Source organism: Phaethon aethereus (assembly GCF_964289735.1).
Source record: "Phaethon aethereus genome assembly, chromosome: 4".
Taxonomy (NCBI): domain Eukaryota; kingdom Metazoa; phylum Chordata; class Aves; order Phaethontiformes; family Phaethontidae; genus Phaethon; species Phaethon aethereus.
This window is the reverse complement of record NC_138578.1, coordinates 4,060,377-4,080,473: the sequence shown is the minus strand read 5'-3', so window position 1 is coordinate 4,080,473 and position 20,097 is coordinate 4,060,377. Positions and strand designations below refer to the sequence as shown.

Here is a 20,097-nt window from a genome sequence, read left to right as displayed (position 1 = left end):
TTGCGTCTCTCTCACCGTGCTCTTCTCCTGTTTGGAGAGCTGAAAGCAGAAGAGCTTCTGGACAGCTTCTGCTTCCCTCACAAACATGGTACAGAGCTCAAAACGACTTCGAGAGAAGTAAGTGTAAATGTATCTGCCTGAAGTAACAGCTTTTTCCAGCAATTAGGGTTTGTGGGCTCCATGCTAAAGCCTCCGTCCACTCTAAAAAAGTCTTTATTAGACCTGTTTTCTCTTACCGGTCATTGAGCCCCGCTTCTAATGATTTGCTGGCAGCAAGTAGCACGGTGGGGGGGTTTTAAAAAAAGTCACCAATTTCTATACTCTCTACTCATCCAGAATAGCTATATTTCTAGCTGTGGTGTTATACAAACGGTTTCAGGTAAGATGCCAAAGGCTGTTCCCTAAACCTACTAGACCCTAAACCTTTAGCAGGCGCTAAACCTACTTTACAGGCTGGTAGCTACTTGCTATATTTTATTATTTTTAACAAGGAAATGCGTAATGGTCAATAATGATCCCCTTAATTGACGTAGCATGCGTACCCTAGTGCTATCGCTCTGTTTGTAACTCCTCCTAACTCCTCCTGGCATTTTCTTTTTTTAATTTGAAATACTGTTTTCGAAATCCTAGGCTAGAGTTTATTATTTTAGAAATGGAGAAGATTTGTTTGACACACGCTCAGCTATGCAAGCATAATAAAAATACATTTTCCACACGTACTGACTAGCACTGCGCTAGCGAAAGTTGCTGAAATTAGAAACTTCAAACTGTGCTGCTTTGTTAATCTTCAGTGAGCCTTAAAAGAATCTCAGTTTGAAGATGATGACTGCAGTATTTTAAAAATTATGACAGCTTAAAATCAATAGTTTTGTACATGCACATTACAAAATTAGAAACATCCCGGCTTCTTTCTCAGTGCAGAACCCACCTCGAAGTTAAGGGGGAAAATACTCAATGGAAAACTCCTTAGGGAAACTTTTTTTTTTTTTTTTACGGAAAACTGGTTTGTCCTACGTGTGGTTAAGACTGCATAAGCACAAGGGGGACGTGAGGCGTGCCAGGAGGGTCTCTTCTACTCTACAGACCTTGAGTCTTGCTCTCTGCTTCAGAGGAATAGTAGTGAAAATGTGCAAAGATTTACTGTCCTTGATCCACTTCCCTGCTTCGGTTTGTTCTCCAGATGAGAACCGGGACACTAATTTAGCTTTACTAAGGACGTCAGAAGGGGGAAATTAAGCCTCCGAATGTTAACGCGTTCCTCAAGCGCAGGTCAAACTGACTTTAGCGTCCCTGTGGTGATTTACGTCCACAAAGACGCTGGCCCTTGGATGTACAGCTGGCCCTTCAACAACTTAGTAGTGGCTGCACCGTGAGACTCAGTAGGACTAATGTCAGAGCCACTGGCTTAGCTTTGTGTCCTTCTAGATTAAAACAGGAAGGGAAATCATCTTGGAAAGCGGTATCATGAGCGCAACTTCAGGATGGAGGGTTGGTTTATTTATTTTAAGAAAGCTCTGGCACATTCCTCTCGGCATCCAACAGGCAAAGGGTACATGGAGTCATCAAGATACTCCCTCTGGGAGTCCGTTACTTCAGAGTTTCCACTACAAACAAGTAAACAAAGCGGTGTAACAGTCCACTAGCATTGAACAGCTGCCTTAGCTGGAACAGTTATCACAGCGGTTTTACCGTTAAACATCTGAACAACTTCCCCGCTAGTAAAATAGAATCAGGAGTAGAAAATGCGCAAGGAAGAGCCATCCCCATGTAGAGAGGATAAATGAATTTTCAATACGCAGATTACTAGCTGAACGTTTCACGTAAATTTTACTTAGTTCCTTGTTCTGCGAAGTTCAGATTTCAGGTAGCTAATAGAGACAGCCATGATATAGACACTTGGAGGGGTAGGGAGAAAGACAGCATAATAAACATGCGTATAAAGTATCCACAAGTCTCGAACCCCTATACTTTATACAGAATGTTATCAGTCTATTACCTTTATGTAAATACTGTCCATAAAAGTCAAAGTCTAAAAAACTATGGAACTAGATTCTGTGGCCTTTTTTTAGGCATTTGCTTATATTTAATGGGTTGCTAGTGTTGTAATTATCATAATGAATTCCAGACTGTTCATGATCATAATTTGCTTTCTGCATTTGGGATTAAATTCAACCAATTTATTCTAAAGAATTAGCTGATCTTGCGGTAGAAAGTGATGAAATCTATAGAACGTATTTCACAGGCATTTCATGGCAGTTAGTCAGCCCGTGAGTTTGTCTTCTAGAGAACTCCCCCAAAATCAGCATCTGCCTCATTTCCTTTATGTTTTCCCTTGTTCAGTTTCTTCTTCCCTGGCACGGTCTAAATACAGTTTCAAAACAATAATGCTGAGACTCTCTTGCTATTGCTATTAATGCCATTTACTTCCATATAATCACTGTCTTTTGCTCACATTACTTTGTTTTCCCATGAACGGTCTGCAAGTCCTTCGACAACAAAATACTTTCACTGAAAAAGTAGTATCGGCACATAATGGATCAATTAGGAAGGCATGTGGCACAGAAAAGCGAACAAGCCGTGACCGTTTTCGGAGTAGTGAAGAATATTCTGATAACTAGGGGTTGATATTTCTTTGGAACACTTCTACAGTTGAAATACTTATACTTAAAATTGATTATTTTGCAGATGGCTGTCGACATATACGCATGTAAAAACGCAGTTCTGTTTGGATGTGCCTATATGTATGTTCAGAAGCGTAGCTACGCCATAAATAGCGTACACACACATATGGGAAACACACCAAAGTCTCACGAAAAAAGGCGGCAGCAGGGACGTGAAGCAGGGCTGCTATACGGGCGTTGTAGCCAGCATATTGAATAGCTTACGGAAATAAGATGCATTGCCGTAAGGCAGATATTTTCCTAAGAAGAATATGTATAACTGATGCATAATTCTTGATGTTTTTCGGTTCGGTGTGGGCCAGATTAACGGTGCAGGAATTTCATGCTTGGCTATATAACTGAAAAGCCCTAGCTGGGGAATCGGCGCGGTGTTTCCGAGGTCTTTACGAGGATTAACTTTGCACGAGTATCGCACTTGCCGCGGAGGCTTTGCGAAGAGGCGGACGGGTTTGCCATGTGTGGCAAATTCTGCGGCCTGTTCCCCACCCCAGGCTCAGCTTCTGTGTCGAGGAGACGGGTGGAAGGACCTCTGAGGACCTCAGCAGCATCCCTCCCTTCAGCGAAAATTCTTCCTTCCAGCAAAATTAGCTTACCCGGGGAGAAACCCTCCGGCTGGGGTTGGGGGTTGATCTCAGGATCGAGGAGGTCGTCAAGGCTTAAGAAAGCAGAAGGTATTTACTAAAATAGCGGGAGGGGGGCGGGCAAGGACGTTTTCAGTCGGATCAAATAAGGGGAATTTACTGAAAGGGTTTAACAAGGCGGAGAAGAGAGAAGGGGAAGGAAATGAAATGTCTTGTGAATGCAGTTCCCCGAGGGCTCTCGGCGCTGGAGTCAGCTGCGGTGTGGGGCGCTGCCATTAGGCAGCCTGGTCTCCTTGCTGCCGTTGACCGTCGAAGAAGAAGGAGGTGGTTATACCTGAATCACGGGGAAGACGTGGGTATTTGTGCGTGCCTGTGACATTTCTTTTAGAAAAGCCGAGCGCAGACCCCAGAAACCCGTCGTTTTGAGCGTACGCTTTAACTACGGCAGCGTCTCCTGTGTCAGCACCAGCTCGCGGGTCTGGGGACAATTGGGCAGCGGGGCTCCCGACCCACGCGCTGCCAACGGAAACAGCACTCAGAAAAAGTGCCCGGGAGGCACAGGAAAGCGGCAGCGCTGCCGCGTACCGAGTCCAGGCTGGCTTCAAGCAGGGGAGCGCGACACCCAAAGCGTCTGCAATGAATTAGTTAGACCAGAGCTTCTGGTTCTGCGGAAGTAAGTTCAAGAATAAAATGGGAGTTGCACAACTATTGCAGATGGGCAGGCATTAAAGGCGTCTGTGGTGCCTTCCAAGATCTTGGCCAGGAAGAGATCATAAAAGCAGACTTTAAGTTATTCACGGACAGGCAGAGCCTAATGTTTTTAATTTTCTAGGTGGCTGAGGAGGCCAATCACGTTGGCAATACCAGCAGAACGCGTCGGGAATTCCCAACTCCTACCACCACACGTTAATAAAAAAAAGTGGTTTTGGGGGAAGATCCACAGCATTGGTGGACCTAGCTGTTCTAGTCATGACTGAGGGTTTAATCTATTCTGACACTCGGGGAGAAGTCGTCTTTGGTTTACAATGTGCTGTTACTTTTTATTTTTTAGTGTCAAACTGGTCTAGATGGATTTGTCCTGGATTTTTGATACTTACTACTGCCCATGTTGAACTCATTTTCTGATCGCATGGAGGCCATATGTATTCTTTACACAGAGGCCGTGCTGCACTGCGGAATTTATTATCCCATCCTTTAAATATACTGCCATTACATGCTCAAAGCCTAGCATATTTATATGCTGTAGATATGTTTACCGCTAGCAAATTATGATGCGCTGTAAAAATTTTATTTATCCACGTAATTTTCTATAATCATTGTTAAATGGGGACACGTGAAACCTTTCTGTGGAGGGGGGGAAAAACAAAAAGGACCTCAAAATATCTGTGCTCCTCTATATATAGGCATTTTGACTAATTCAGTTCACGGAGGGAAACATCTCATCAACCAGTTAGGCAAGGACAGAAAACCATGGCTGAACAAGAGATCCACTGATGAAATTATCGCTTCCCTTTGAGCTGATCACTCATAAACCTCTTTGACTGTAACCACATGGGCGTCCTTGAGTTTTGGCCGGGGTACCCGCCATCCACGCATACTTATGCCTCTTACTCAGGAGATAAATGCCGGAGCGTGGGACTGTAGGTGTTCCAGGAGAGAGCGGAGCCGGGCCCCATCATGTGCAGGCTGACGGCTGACTCAGTTGTTATAATATTAGTAATAGCTCTGCTAAGTCATAGCCCGTATGCATATCGCGTGGTGGATGACCAGGAATCAGACCGTCGGGCTTTCAGTATTGCGCGTGCCGTGAGAGCTGGTCCCAACTCAGTGCTGTTGCACTTGTTCGTGCTCGGGGAAAAAAAAAAAAAAATCGTGAAAAATTATGTGCCGTGCAAACAATGCTTTCTCGGGTCCGTATGATGCCGTAAAGGTCTGTGAGTTGGACTGCTAGCTTTAAAATAGTAGTGCCCAAATAATGGTTCACAGGCAGCGCTTTGCCTCCGAGGTCCTTCCACGTTGCTCGCAGCTACAAGGAAATGAGAACGTTAAAAATGAGGCCAGCAGGGAGAGAAGCGTGTGACGCTGCCGTGTCATGTTTCCTGTTGGGTACTGCTGCCCGCTGGCCGGGGGAGGTGGGCAAGCCGGTCTTAAACGCTTGTGAAGCGGGACAGATGCCGTTCCCCCGTTTCAGCAGCTTTAACAGTGTGACCTCGTTAGGTTTTGACATACGCACTTCAAAGCGCTTCCAGAGAAAATTGCTGCGTGCACAGGAGTATTTTCCGTCACAGTTGGGCGTGCGGGTGTCCTTGCGTAAGGGCCTGAGCGTTTCTTTCTCCCCACCCCGACCTGATGCCTGTCTCCTCCCTGCCTCCAGGTACCAGATACACACCGGCCTTCAGCACTCCATTATACGGCCAACCCAGCCCAACTGCTTACCTCTGGATAACATCACGCTACCTCAGAAGCTGAAGGAAGTTGGTTATTCAACGCACATGGTTGGCAAATGGCACTTGGGGTTTTACCGCAGAGAATGCATGCCCACGCAGCGGGGATTTGACACTTTCTTCGGCTCGCTCTTAGGCAGCGGCGACTATTACACTCACTTCAAATGTGACAGCCCTGGGATATGTGGCTATGACCTGTACGAGAACGACAACGCAGCTTGGGACCATGACAACGGCATCTACTCGACACAGATGTACACGCAAAAAGTACAACAAATCTTAGCTTCTCATAACCCCAGGAAACCTATATTCTTATATATTGCTTACCAAGCTGTTCATTCACCTCTTCAGGCACCGGGCAAATATTTTGAACATTATCGATCGATAAACAACATCAACCGACGCAGATATGCTGCAATGCTAGCTTGTTTGGATGAGGCCATAAACAACGTAACCCTTGCTTTAAAGAGGTACGGTTACTATGAGAATAGCATTATCATCTATTCTTCAGATAATGGTGGACAGCCAATGGCCGGCGGAAGTAACTGGCCTCTCCGAGGTAGCAAAGGGACCTATTGGGAAGGAGGAATCCGTGCTGTTGGGTTTGTCCATAGCCCCCTCCTGAAAAACAAAGGCTCTGTGTGTAAAGAGCTTGTGCACATCACAGACTGGTTCCCCACCTTGATCACACTGGCGGAAGGGCAGATCGATGAAGACACCCAGCTGGATGGCTATGATATATGGGAAACCATTAGCGAAGGCAGACGTTCTCCACGGGTAGACATCTTGCACAACATTGACCCGATTTACACCAAAGCCAAAAACGGGTCCTGGGCAGCTGGCTACGGGATCTGGAACACTGCGATTCAGTCTGCCATCAGAGTGAATCACTGGAAACTACTGACGGGGAATCCAGGATATAGCGACTGGGTACCTCCGCAGGCCTTCAGTAACGCTGGCCCCAACCGCTGGCACAACGAACGCGTTTCTTGGTCAGCTGGCAAAACAGTGTGGCTTTTCAACATCACCGCTGATCCGTATGAGCGAGTGGACCTCTCTGCCAGGTATCCAGATGTAGTGAAGCAGCTGTTGCGGAGGCTTTCACAGTTCAATAAGACTGCGGTTCCTGTTCGATACCCGCCTAAGGACCCTCGGAGTAACCCGAAGCTGAATGGAGGAGTCTGGGGTCCGTGGTTCAAGGAGGACGAAAAGAAAAAGAAATCTGATAAAAGTAAAGGTGCAAATAAGCAAAAGAAGAACAAGAACAAAAAAAAGGCAAATAGGAAAAAAGGGCAATCATTGCATTGCCGTTCGCGTCTTGCTGGTGGATAGACTCTAAGCACGCTCTTTTGCCAAGTCTAAGTCAGCGTGGCCCAACTTTCTGGAACTTCTGACAGGATATACGAGAAATGCTCACTCTGCACTATGGATGAAAGTTGTCATCTTTTAATTTTTTTCTCTGCACCAGCACAAAATATCCCAGCGCTCTGCCTTGAGTGTACGTAAGTGTCCGCGTGACAAACTCTCTCCTCTACAAGATGAACGGTGCTCACCCATCACAGCTACATTCCAGATAACAATGGCAGTAACACCTAATTTCAGTAAACTCATTTTTGATGGACGAATGGTGGTTCCTTGCCTAACTTAGTTGGAATATTTGGAGAGTATGGAGATGTCAATGGCAGATGTTCTCAAACTGACAGATGATTCGTAAAGGAAGAACAAAGCTTGAGAACCTCTGTGGGTCAGAAAGCGTTAGTCACCAACCTATGACATTTTTTTGATGCAACACAGCAATAACATGAAGCCGTCAGAGTAACTTTTCGGAGGTGCTGGGGAGGGTGTCATGATAGGAGGAAAGCTGCTTTGAATTAGACTTTGTCTGTCTTGCATACACCTGAAATATTTTGAAAATTTCCTAGATGTGCTAAGCTCCCCCCATTTGTGGTAAAACCAGGAGGTTGTTATTCAACACACGTGAACAGCTAGCACACACCATGTATAATTTATTATAGGCGTAGACAAAAACACATCACCAGAGTGAATGTAATATTTAAACACTTTAAGATAACTATACAACAACATGTAAAAGACATAATTTATTTTACAGCACAGTACTTACTCCTCTTCCATTAGAACTTTAATTACTGGGTGATGCAAGGTACCCCTTTGGGTGCTAGGGTTGTTTGGGGTTTTTTTACCTTTGATTTTTAATTTTATTTCCACTCTATCATCCAGAGTTTTTATTTAACAGATCCATATCCTCAGAGTACTGTAAAACAAGAAAATACTGTATACACTGCTAGGATAAGAAAGGAAGGAGATGATTCAGGTTCATCGTTTCATTATGTATTTGCCTCCAATTATTTTGAATGTAACAAAGCGATTATTTAATTTAGCAGTCACATGAATATTGTTCACTTTCTGTACAGAAGCTAGGCCACCTTTATGTTTGGGGGGAAGATTCTACTTTAAACCTTTTATTTATGTATCTATTAAAATAGTTTATTTTTATGGCATTCATAAAGGTAGTCTGCCTCTTTTTTGCATCAAAGATAGCAATTCCGTCGTCGTTTATTTTAAACTAACCCAGTAAGCTTTTTTATTACTATTATTTTTGGTGCAGGGATGATTTTATGACATGTCGCTGCTGAAACAGAGTTTCTTCTTCCAGCGTGTACTTAATTTGAGACATGGTTCAAACTTTGCCCTTTTCCAAGGTGTCTGCATGGAGGATTAATGGATGTACCGACTGCATATTCTTGGTGATCTGTGGTAACTGATGCAATACATGTGCACGTATAAGTTTCAAGATGGATTATGTTAAGTAAAATCGATGATTCATTTGTTAAATAGATATAAGCTCTTTTTGGTAAAATTTAAAATAAGCATGTTTTTCAACTACATCTCGCTTCACTCAGAAATCCCATTTATATAAATGTGTGATAGTTGAAAAATTAAACATTTGTAAAATCAGTGCACACTAAAATCTGAACCGTGTTCAAAGCTCCAGCACCCTCTGACCTTTTTTGAAAAGAAACCAACTGCAGACCTATGCTGCCAAAACCAAATAAATTGCGTATTTTCAGCTATAAAGCAGTCATTAATGGAAATTTGGAAACAAGTTAGTCATATTTTCGAGTTACTTTTGTAAAGAATATGCTGGAGAGAAGATAGAAATGGACTTCTTGAATAGTTACCTACAAATAATAATTATAAAAAGATGGTGTGTACCTGCATAAGTGATTAATATTGTCACTGTTATTTTTCATATTGTGTGGTCCTTAGGAGGACTAATTATTTTTCTTAGAAATCTGCCTAGCTTTACTTAAGATCCAGACTATTCAATGAGTAATCGGGAACTCAAATGTTCTCTAATTTCTCACTTGTTTTAAAAAAATGTACTATTGATGTGCTTAAAAGAAGTTATAATAATGTCTTGAGATACTATACTCCAAAATGTGATGTATAAAATTCATGTCTTTGAGAAAATACATGTTTTTTTGTCTTTGAGAAAAAGTGAGACTTTTTAAGACAGTCTGGATTAGCCACCAATACACAGGTATACGTACAAAATGGACAAATGTAGAAATGATGACTTTTTATTATGTACCTTTTCTAGTTTGGGACATTCTCAGTAACAAACATTAGGAGAGAAGCGAAGGAAGCAAGAACTGATTTTGAAACATTCTACTGTGTAGTTTACAACTTCACCCATAAATCATTACGTTTATGTTTGAAATACCCTGTGTTGCGCACCGAGTTCAACGTTAGAAAGAAATAGTAACGTTTCTGACTTTAAAGGTCGTTTTAAAGAGTCTAAAATTAGATGTGTAAGCTAATCTATGCATAAAGAAGGACTAAGATATTTTAATTTATTTTGGCATAAACAAGGCACTGAAATAAAGTGTTATCCTCATAGATTCAATGACGGCCCTTTTCCATGCAAGTTTTATGGTTGCTTTGGCTTTTATCGGACTGAAGCGACCATTATTCTCTGACAATATTTTATTCTATAATTATTTATGTATGTTCTGTCTCGGGCAATATAGGAGTCCTTGAAAGTAACAGGTGCGAAGCAGAACAGTGCATCAGTTCTTGCGTGCCTGTACATTTAATAAATGTGCCTCAAAAGTAAGTGTTTGTAGAGTATGCAACGGAAGTACGTTTTCTAAGGCTGCACTGGCTCTTCGTTAGGCCCTTGAAATTGATACTCTGATCTGATATAGGGCAAAAGTTGGGTTTAGAGTGGCTTAGAAAACGCCCACAATTTGGAAGCCTTCCCGAATCTTTTGCTGAAAAGATCCTGATGTGAAAATACCATGTCGCAATTCTCCTGTCTACTCTCACGCGATACCTTCTTTTTTCGCTCCGGCAATACAGTGGTCTCTGGTCGTTGGCGATACCGTATGGCTCTCAAACCCGACTTTCTGTTTGCAGAGTTGCAAGTAGTTCGTACGCTCTCACAGCAGGTGAGATAAATAACTCACAGGTTATTTATGCCTCAGAATGAGCTACGTGCCCGATCTCGGGGAAGGCGTGATAGGTAAACACTGCAAGCGGTTCAAAAAAGGCGACTAGACTTTACTGGAACCGCAGTCCTCTACGCTGAAGGAAAATCAACACTCCTCCTAATTGCTGGGCAGACATAGCGAGGGAGTTACCACTTAACTCAGGCTGATGTATTTGTGCAAAGGCACTCTTGAAAACCAGTTGATACCTGGTGTGAGTCAGCAACTGGTCTCTCCACCCACATTCTTCCAAGACCTAGAAGATCTTGTAAAGACTGGGTGGGGGGAGGAAAGGCGGGGAGGATTTACTACTTATTTTTAAGTTGTCTGGAGCCTGCTGTTCTCCACGTGCTACATGGTTTTCAAGAAAAAGGCAGGTCTGATAGCAACTCTCTGATCCGGTCTTGGTGACCTCCACACCTTCGGGAGGACCAGCCTGAGCGGGGAGACAATATTTCCTCCTTTTCCATGTATTGTTGATAGCTGTGATGCTGGCTCATCATTTCTACACCAAGGCAACCTGAAGAATGAGAAGGATAACTGCGGGGAAGAGAGGAAGAAAGAAAAAGCTGAGGAAGAAAGAAAAAAAAAACAAACGAAAACAACCCCAACCAAACAAAACAAACCAGAAGGAAGAAAACCTTGTCTTGTGATCTGTGCTCCCTGGACATAGTATATCATGCTGAATTGCTTTTTAAAATCTTGTGTGAAAAATATTTATGTTGCCCTTTCCAGGTTTTCTGAATTTTAATCTAAAGTTCTTTGAATTACTTTTCTAATGGTTAGATAATTTTATCATGTTAAATTATTATTGTCGTTGTCGTCATCGTTGTTGTATTATTATTATTACTACTACTACTATTATTATTATTATTATTTCTGTTGTTGTTATTTAGTTTGACATAAAGTTGGAGACAAAACGCTATCCTGGCTACAGGTAAAGACCAGTGGAAGGAAGTGCCAAGAACCGTGAGTGGCCTAAAATGGCCGTCTTCATGTACAGGTTATGTTGTAAGATGTGAGGGAAAGTCCATGCAGTTGTGAAGCTCAGTCCTGGAAATATGTCTTACAATAATTAATGGAGTCATTAATGCCTGAAGACATCCAAAAGGTTCCTCTACCTGCTGGGACACGAGGCTTTTCGGAACGTGAATGAGGCCATTAAGCCCAGCAACTTTCTCTTTCTCCCTGGGAGCGATGGGCGCTGACTGGATTTCAGGCGGATGAAGGAGCACTCGTGTGTCCGTCCGCGCAGGGCCGTACGCAATGGCTTGTCTGAGGCGCCGCCGAGACAGCGATGAAACTCAGGGGGGCTGTGGTCACGCCGCACCGGATCGGCTGCTTTTTCTTTCCCCGCGTTTCACGCACGGCACCTTTGGTGACCGACGCTCGCGCTTTCAGACGGCCCTCGGCGTTTTGGCAGTTGCCTTTTAGAAGGAGCAGTAGCGTTCTGCAACAGAAGGTGGAACGTAGGAGGGCAGATACCGGGCCACATTTAGGGAATAAGCTGGGAACGGACTTGCTGTTAAAATCTCTTTCAGTTGAAGGAGCTTCAGACTTGGTTGACGTCAAAGAGTAAGAGTGGTTTCCACAATGCAGTTACGCGAAAGAAATGAGTATGTCTGAATCCTCCTTAAACTACACGGAGATACTGAATTCCTCCCAGTGGCACTCTTCAGTGCAGATGGGGGTGCTGGATCTACTGGCGTCTATTCCAAAAACCTTTCAGAAAATCTCCGAGAGAAAAAAAAAAAAGGGAAGAAAATAACATATGGTATGTTTTATAGGATTTTTTTTTTCATATATGGAGATCTATGAACAAAGGATGGTCCCTTTGCTGTACTGTTATTGCAAATTCTGGAAAAAATACTTGGTAATTTCTAGTATGTAACATTCACAGACTAACCACAGGTTCCTTTCGTCATCTTGCTTTAAACCCAGTGAATATTCATCAGCGATGTTCGAGGAAAGTAAGTAAAATCTATTTTACCTTATACTACATATGCTGTAAATTATTCTATCAACGTTAGGTCTGCTTTTCCAAAAGATAACAGCTCAGAGAAAAACACTGGAATATACAACATTCCCGTTGACTACTGACTTAACGAACCGTGCTCTCAGGACAGCAGTAACTTTTCTTTTGCTGCCCTCAATCTTTTATCTTCTCGTTTCCGAGAATAGGCAGAGAACGCATGTTCCCACAGAAGAAAAAAAGCGTAAGATTTAATATAGCAGTTAGATAGCACAAGCTTCACTTCAGCATTCCATTCCTGCTCAGCAGAGTACTCAATAACGTACCTCGTTTAATTTCTGTGGAATATATGTCAAGGTCTTGGCGAAGTGGAGGGGTTGTGTAAAAGGCAGGCCAGTGCGAAAATACAAAAATGTTCTCTTTCCCCGTGTTATGCTTGTCTTCACCTCTGCCAAGCAAGTTAATAATAATAGATATAAATACAGTTAACAGCGTGAAAGAAGATCTAATTAACTGCCTGGATCTGAGTGAACATTGCAGTAAACGTATATTCCATGACATGGTTAAAAGTGATTTCATAAATTCTATCCATTTCATAAATTCCAGCCATTGCAATTATAGTCAGGGCAACGTTGCTAAAGTTTAGCTTGCGACTGAAGTAACAGAACTGATTAATGACTGTTACTGTGAATTTCCATAACGAGTGGAGAACAGGGTCCTGAAATGTCATACCAACATAGCCTGAAAGATATATTTTTAAAATTCCGTATAAACATCCGAGTCTCAGTAAAAGTCAAGTATTTAGGCACCTCAAATTAGTGCAGGCCATGCTGTTTGTTGTCGTTCCCTACATTTGCTTAAAAAGATCACTTTTGAGAATTACTTGGCAAGGCCGTGTTTATTCCTCCTTTAAATGCAGCTTTGCTTCTGCTCGTTAAGGTTAGTCAGCGCACAACTGCACGCGGGAGGAAGTCGAAGGGCCTCTAAAAGTAAGAATGGTTCTTCGTTATACGTATATAGAGCGCAGTTTGGAAGAGGACGTCACCAGTATCGGAGTCCAGTACATTTGGGGAGATTTGCCAAAATACAATGCGATGGATGAACTCGTTCCTTTTAAATAACCTTCCTTTTTTAAATAAGATAGATTTGTATTTTTGAAGAAGGCTAGAGGAGGGGAAACATGGCCCTGTGAGAAAAGGAAGAGTACCGAGCTGTGACTGGTATCATACATGGAATGAAGAAATTGCAAGTTGCTGAAAAGGAATATTTTGGGAGAGTGAACTGAACGTTACTAAAGAAATACTTCATCTGTCATCATCTGCTTTTCTTCTAAGAAACCCCAACCTTCAAAGCTCTGAATATTGGCAAAACTTTAAGGCCGGGGGTGTAACTAGTAAGGTCTTACCTTTGGGCAACGCTCTTAAGTCTCCCTCTGACAGCACACCTTTTTTATAGCCATTAGTTCAGTTTTATTTGGGTTTTCATTAGCGAGTTTCATTACATTTTATCACTCTGGGTGGAGTCAATATAGTTAGTGTTGATAAAAAGCGTATTGGGGCTTTTCGGTCGGTGTTGTTTATCTTTACCAAATCATTTAGGCTCTCGAGTAATCGCTAAGCAATCTCTTCGCACGACATATCTCTTATTATTACTTAAATAATTGATCTCTTATTACTGTGTAGCCGTGGAGGATTTGAAAATTACATTTACATCATCTCCACTCTGTTTGGACGGCAGAGGAAAGTATCTGCAGTTAATAAACGTTAACCTTCGTAACGAAGGGTTTGCAGAGATACAGAGGGAGTGCGCAGCCCAGATGGCTTCAGCAGCCTTTTGTCTTTAATCATGGTTTCTCTGAGATTTTTACTGCCGCTAGATTTTTTTTTTTTTTCCTTCTCTTTGAAAGGAAAAAGGGTAAATGATTAATTTTGCTTTCGACATCAGATGTGAAAGTCTGCTTGGAAGCCACCCCGTGTAGAATGGCAGCACGAGAAGAACAAGAAGTGCCTGGTTTGAGTCAGGAGGAACACGCCGTGCTGCTTCCGCTCCCACCGCTCTCCTCAGCCTCCCACAGCCCCAGCTACAGAGTCATTAACAGGAAAGTCATTAAACTTTTTAGCATGTGAGTATGCCAAGATCCAAGAGTTATCCCCGGATAACGAGCAAGTCTGGATGAAACGGTACCCTTTCTGGTTCCTCTCCTTTCTTTCCAATAGCTTTCTTACTTCCACGCACTGACTAAACTCGTGGGACGGTTATATTAAAATCGGTGGAAGAATCTATTACAGATTCAGCAGATCTCACTGACATCTGTTTCCTTCTTGTTCATGCCAGCAAAGACCAGCGTGAGGACTTGTACTGGAAGACTTGTCCTTGAAGTCCAGCTAAAACCATGTCTTTCTCGTATTAGTCACGGTTGTACCTCAGAGGTACACCGGAAAGCATTTCATATAACGCAATCCTGAATTCAGCTAAATTCATGGACAAATAACCACTGTTCGCATTGTCCTGGCTGCTGGTACAGCAGACTTGTTAAATATACAGTGTCTTGCGAGGTTGCCATTTCCTGTGCGTTATTTCCCATTTCATTACTCAACCCTAGTAAATTCTGTTTGACTAGAAGATAACTGTTACTTGAATAAACGTGAAGAAAAGCATCCAGCTCTGATTCAAAGCAGAAAAATATGGTGCATCTATCACTTGCCGTTGTAAATCTCTTGTAATAGTTAATATCTGAGCTAAAAGTATGTACGCTTTCTTTCTAATTTAATGTCTTGTCTGCCTCGGATTCCAGCCTTAAGTTACCTGTATCCCCACGACTCAGAGTCTTTTGGCACGTGGTGTTTTCCTCTTACGCTCGTACATCTGTATTCCAATCTTTAATTTTTTTAGAAGCTGAACAGGTCAGGTCCTTAGAGTCTAATCATTGCATGGCACTTTTTCCAGTTGCCGAATAGGAGCTGAGGCTTTTTTTGTACGCCTTCTCCATTTTTTCGGTAGACTATGAAAAACGTGGACATCAAAGGTAAATACAATATTCCAGTATTAGTTTCACTCAAGATATATGAAAGAAGAAATGTCACCCCCTGAGAAGAAAGGAGTACTCCTCTGCCTCTAATGAATTGCACATCCCTTGTGACTCTCCAGTCGATGTAAGGTTTCTCACCACTCCAACCATTCTCCTGGTACGCCCTCGTTCCTTGTTACACACGTTCTGTGCGTCAGTCCGTAGCTGGTTTCGGTGAAGCGTACGCTGTTGAAGGGGCTGAATTTCTCGGAGTTCCTCAGGTAGCCCGCGTCCTCTGCGGTCGCCCTATCCTCCTTGTCGCATACCGCTTCCAGCCGCCTTCCTGCCACCGGCCAGCCTTGCCGGCAGCCATTCTGCCTGGGCTGGCCCCAGCGTTGCTTCCCGTGAAAGCCCCCTCCTGTTAACGAGGCCTCTCCGGTAGCCGTCGCTAATGCAATTTGGCGCGCGCTCTGCTTGGTCCTATCAGAGCTGCTTGAACCTGTTGGCTGCTCGGTTCAAGTAGCAAAACAGTTGGGCACCCAGGAGTCTTGAGGGCCTGAATCTCACGCGATGGAAGGTAGCTGTAGCCTTCAAACTCTGGCCTGGAGGCTGCACTGAGCCTAGAGCATCCCCTGCTGCTTCAATCTCGGGATGGCACTCTCCGCCAAGGAGCCCAGGCAGGGAGCTGGCTGTGTAGTCTCTGTTTATTTTTGGTTTTTTGTGCGAGGTGATCTTTTGCTCCTTAGGTGTTGTTTATTCTTATGCAAGTTTAAAAAAAAAAAAAAAAAAAAAAATTGAGTTTGCAGCTGTCCTGGAAAAAGGATTTGATGTTTTCTCACGGCGACTCCATTCTTTGTCGCAACTTCTACAGCCATTTTCCATTTTCTAAAGGGCCCCTGTGCAAAACAGGAGGTGAAAATGTATAAAATAAAGAGGATACAGAATAAAGTCTCTATTTATATTTTATATCTCAAGATACACTAGCAGCAGCCATGCCTATAATACCCAGTTCCGGACAAATACGGACGTCCTCCTCTAAGGAGTACATTTTCAAAAGTCACTTTTTCACATTTCATGGTTCCAGAAGGTCGGCACTGTTTCACTCACGCTCAATAAAATCAGATATATTATATTTATTCAGATATAGCCTCCTGGGTAGCACGCGTAACCGGAGTGTTTTAGCGGTTGCACTTCCCCGACAGAACACGTTGAAGATGGTGTAGGTGAGTAACCAATGCCATAAAGTAGCTACTTGCATTTCCATCGCTACGGACAAATTGCCGTTCGGATTTTCCTGGTTCTGAGTGTGACGTGCTGGTTCATCGCTGCTGAAGGGTGAAGTTCACTCCATCTCGCTGAAACACTACTGTGACCGGCGTATTTTTAGTTACTTCTTCCACTGTTTTCCTTCACTGCCTGGACTCTTGGTTTTGAGCAGTTTGGATACGTTTACTAAATCTACCCGCGCTGTTTGCAGTGCATTATTTCTATCCCTGTTTTACATACGGAAAACAAGACGTATGTTGTTCCGAGGGGACAGAGGAAGTCATTGGGAAGGGCTGGCAAAAGCCCTAGTGTCCTGCATTGGAGTCTAACCTTTAAACCATAAGGTCGTCATTCCTCAAACACGCCATCAGGGGTGCCCCGCCGGCGTTTCGTAGCGGCAGTGTTTGAATCAGTGTGCCGTAGTACCGTGGTGGCCTCTCCATTGCCTGGTTTAACGGCCGTGTACCGAGTTCGGAGGCGACAAGCAGTTTTGGACGTTCTCACCGTCATCCCGACGGAGTGGGGAGGGGATGGTTGCATTCTACAATTAGCGACTACCTGCGCCCATGGTTCAGTTGGGAGGAGACGGGGGTAGGAGAACGCTCTGTCTGACTTAATAATTTTCATCCTAAAATCTTTTGCTGCCTCCGACAAGCTGAGTAATATCTTCCCTATGACAATATCAAATATATTTGTAGTACTGTCTTCTAATTCCAGAATTTATTCAGTCTGTAATTGCCTAGTGATTTTAATTCCTCAAAGATCATTGATTTTTTTTTTTTTATTATTTTCACCAAGTACTTTCTGAAAACAGAAACAAAAGTAGAGTTGCAGTGCAAGGGCATCAAGTACTGCTGGAAAACATCAACAGCTTTAATAATGAAAATAGGGCAGGTCTGAGAGTCAGTAGTTACTGCTCTCCGTAGGTCCAGGTGAGATACTTACTGGCTTAAATGGGCATTTTGTGAATGACTAAGGTAGATGTGACAGCAGTAAAACAAAATTGCAACTTGTTTGTTATGGGGAGGGTAGACGAAAGAAAAAATGCTGCACGTGTAACGTTACCAACACTCTCCTTTATTCCCAGAGGAAAAGGCATGTCAATGACTTCTCTTCTGCACTGTCTCCTGAGATAGAAGACTTCCCAAGGTATGAAAGCATGTTTCTAGTGCTGTCGTTGACGTTTATCCCTCCAATACTCTAACTGTGTTGTATTATGGTTCCTTAGTTTGCCTTAAAGAAACAAACATTTTTTATTGTCTATCAAATGTACTGCATTTGCCCAACGCTGCTTCCACCGCAACGTCTCGGTGATATTTTAGGTATCTACCGTTCATTATAATCAGGTTAGGTTTCTCCTCATTCACTCAGCCCTCAACCTCTCATTCTTTTCTAGAATTTTATAAGTCTTGTTTGTCTTTCTCTTCACTTGCAATTTTAATATCTTTTCATTAAAAGTAGTAATGCTGTTCGTAATTCTGGATCTGCACTGGTCCTGTAAGCGTGTTAATTTTTAAGTAATGCAGATATTTCCTGATCCGTAGCCGATTTCCTGATCGGTTACCCTGCGCAACTAGATGGAAGATTAAATCGATGCTTTTGTTAGCTGGTTGAAGCACAGGCTTTTGCTAAATTATCCAGAACGCCTTTGCCTGACCATCTGTTTCAAACGGAAATGAACCTTTGGCTCTTATGAATATTATTTTTCTTTTCTTTTCTAACCCGATCAGCCCTTTTGGAGGTTGCTTGAAATTTCCCTGTATTATATGAAAGGTGTATGGGATTCACCAGAGTGGCTGATAGTGTGATTCCGTTTCTTTTTATTAGCCTTCCTATTAATTATTTCAAATCTATTTATGCACTTGCTGCAAGTTGAAACAAAAATCTGTGTTACCAAACCCTGTTTACAAATTTGCTACAAGATACCATGTTATGAATCAGTCTAAGTACAAACATGTTAAACCATATGGAAAATCCGCCCCAATCTTGCTAAATCGTTCCAATGTTTAAATACCCAGATCATTAAAAGTGTGCACCCTCTTTCTAATCGTTTTTTCAAATATCATGGTCTAGCCCTCGGATCCTATTATAATTCCATATGTGTTCCCCATGAAGGTGTGCGTAGATTGAGACCAAACACAAAGAACTCCTTTTTCAAGTGCTGTTCTCCAACAAAGAATTACTCATCTCGGTAAGGATTTGGCATTAAAGTGCTTTGTAGACTTCCCCCCCTCCCCCCCCCCCGCAAAGAAAGGGTGAAGTCTTTCTTTTTATTTTAAATTAAATGGGGAGAAGGGAGGAGGAAACAGAGAGCTCTGGGCCGGCGTGTCGGGGGAGTCCTTAATACTGGTAAGATCCACTCTGGAGCTCTCCGCTTTCATCTTGTAAGGCGTGGGAAGGGGAGCCCTCCTTCCCTTTCCTCTGGTGGAGCGGCTTCCTCTTCATTCTCCTTGTCAGCAAACCACTCTCCCTTTGGTCTCTTCTGGCTGGGTTGGCCAAGGTGCCCCACACAGACTCTTCTCTTCCGCTTACCCAGTCTGAATCATAGTAGCGTCCTAACTCGCACCTTCTGGGGTGCAGGGCAGCAACTCCTTTCTGTGACTGAGAAAGAGAAGAAAAACAAACCGAGTTACTCTTCTTGGCACATTTTCCAGCTCCACCAGAGAACCTGGCCCTTACTAGTCAGTAAGAACTTGAGCAAGAAGAGAAATCGTTCCCCTGCCAAGCTGTCTTCCTGAGCAGGGGCCAACTTGGAGCAACGCAGCGTGGAGATGAGTCAGTGAAAAATGGACGTAGGTAAACACTGTTAACTGATGTTACGGAAATTTCTGCCGTGTCTCCAGAGACAGCTGCATTTATTTCTTCACCCAAGAACCGCTCAGATGGGGAGGTACTTGAACACTCCTAATTGAAATCCTAAGGTATGTGTGGTCTTCTCCTCGTGACTTTTACCTCTACAGATTTCAGTTCCCATCCTTCTTCACCATCAGCTGTTGATGCATGCCATCACCACGCAGGCCTACACGTAGCACTGCTTGAGAAAAAGAAAGAGACTAGTTCATTCTCTTCAAAGGGTTTCCAATTCAGAATGGTGCCAGATTACCCTTTTATCTTCTTGAAGGTATTTTCTCTCCAGAATGACCAGAATAACTTTTATCGAAACGTACTTTATTCAAATGGTTTCATAAAATTCTTCAAAGCAATTTTTTTTTTTTTAATAAAGATAAAAGAAGTGAAAACGAGAGGTATTTCTTGTTCCATATAGCCAGCTTTCACTCTACGGAAGTTGATCCAGACAAAGCATACCTAGGATACTTGCATTAAAGACAGACCTTTAATTTTTAGGAGAGAAATGTCTCCGCTCTTCCCTCGTGATCAGTTAGACTGTACTTGTCTAAATGTACATTTTGTACCAGTTAATTTGTTGATGTGATTTTGCACCAGTGTAATTAAACCAATACAACATCTCCGTGATCCCTTTTACAGCGGTGTAAAGGCATTTTATAGTAACATTGCAATAGTTTTTTTTCCCCTTTCTACGCAGAATATAGATAGACAGACCTCTCTGGGCTGCTTTTGGGGGCACAGATGTTCTCTTTGCCCTCATAAGGCAAATTGCCTTACTTTAAATTACG

At 42.9% G+C, this 20,097-nt stretch overlaps 1 protein-coding gene across 1 annotated transcript in view; it reads left to right on the top strand.

Annotated features, from left to right (window-relative positions):
• ARSJ (arylsulfatase family member J) overlaps positions 1-7,075 on the top strand; it is a 44,306-nt gene extending 37,231 nt beyond the window's left edge. The window contains exon 2 of the mRNA XM_081999342.1: positions 5,637-7,075. Coding sequence (XP_081855468.1) covers positions 5,637-7,038 — 1,402 coding nt within the window. The 3' untranslated portion in view covers positions 7,039-7,075. The remainder of the gene's footprint in view (positions 1-5,636) is intronic.
• Positions 7,076-20,097: the final 13,022 nt, after the last annotated feature.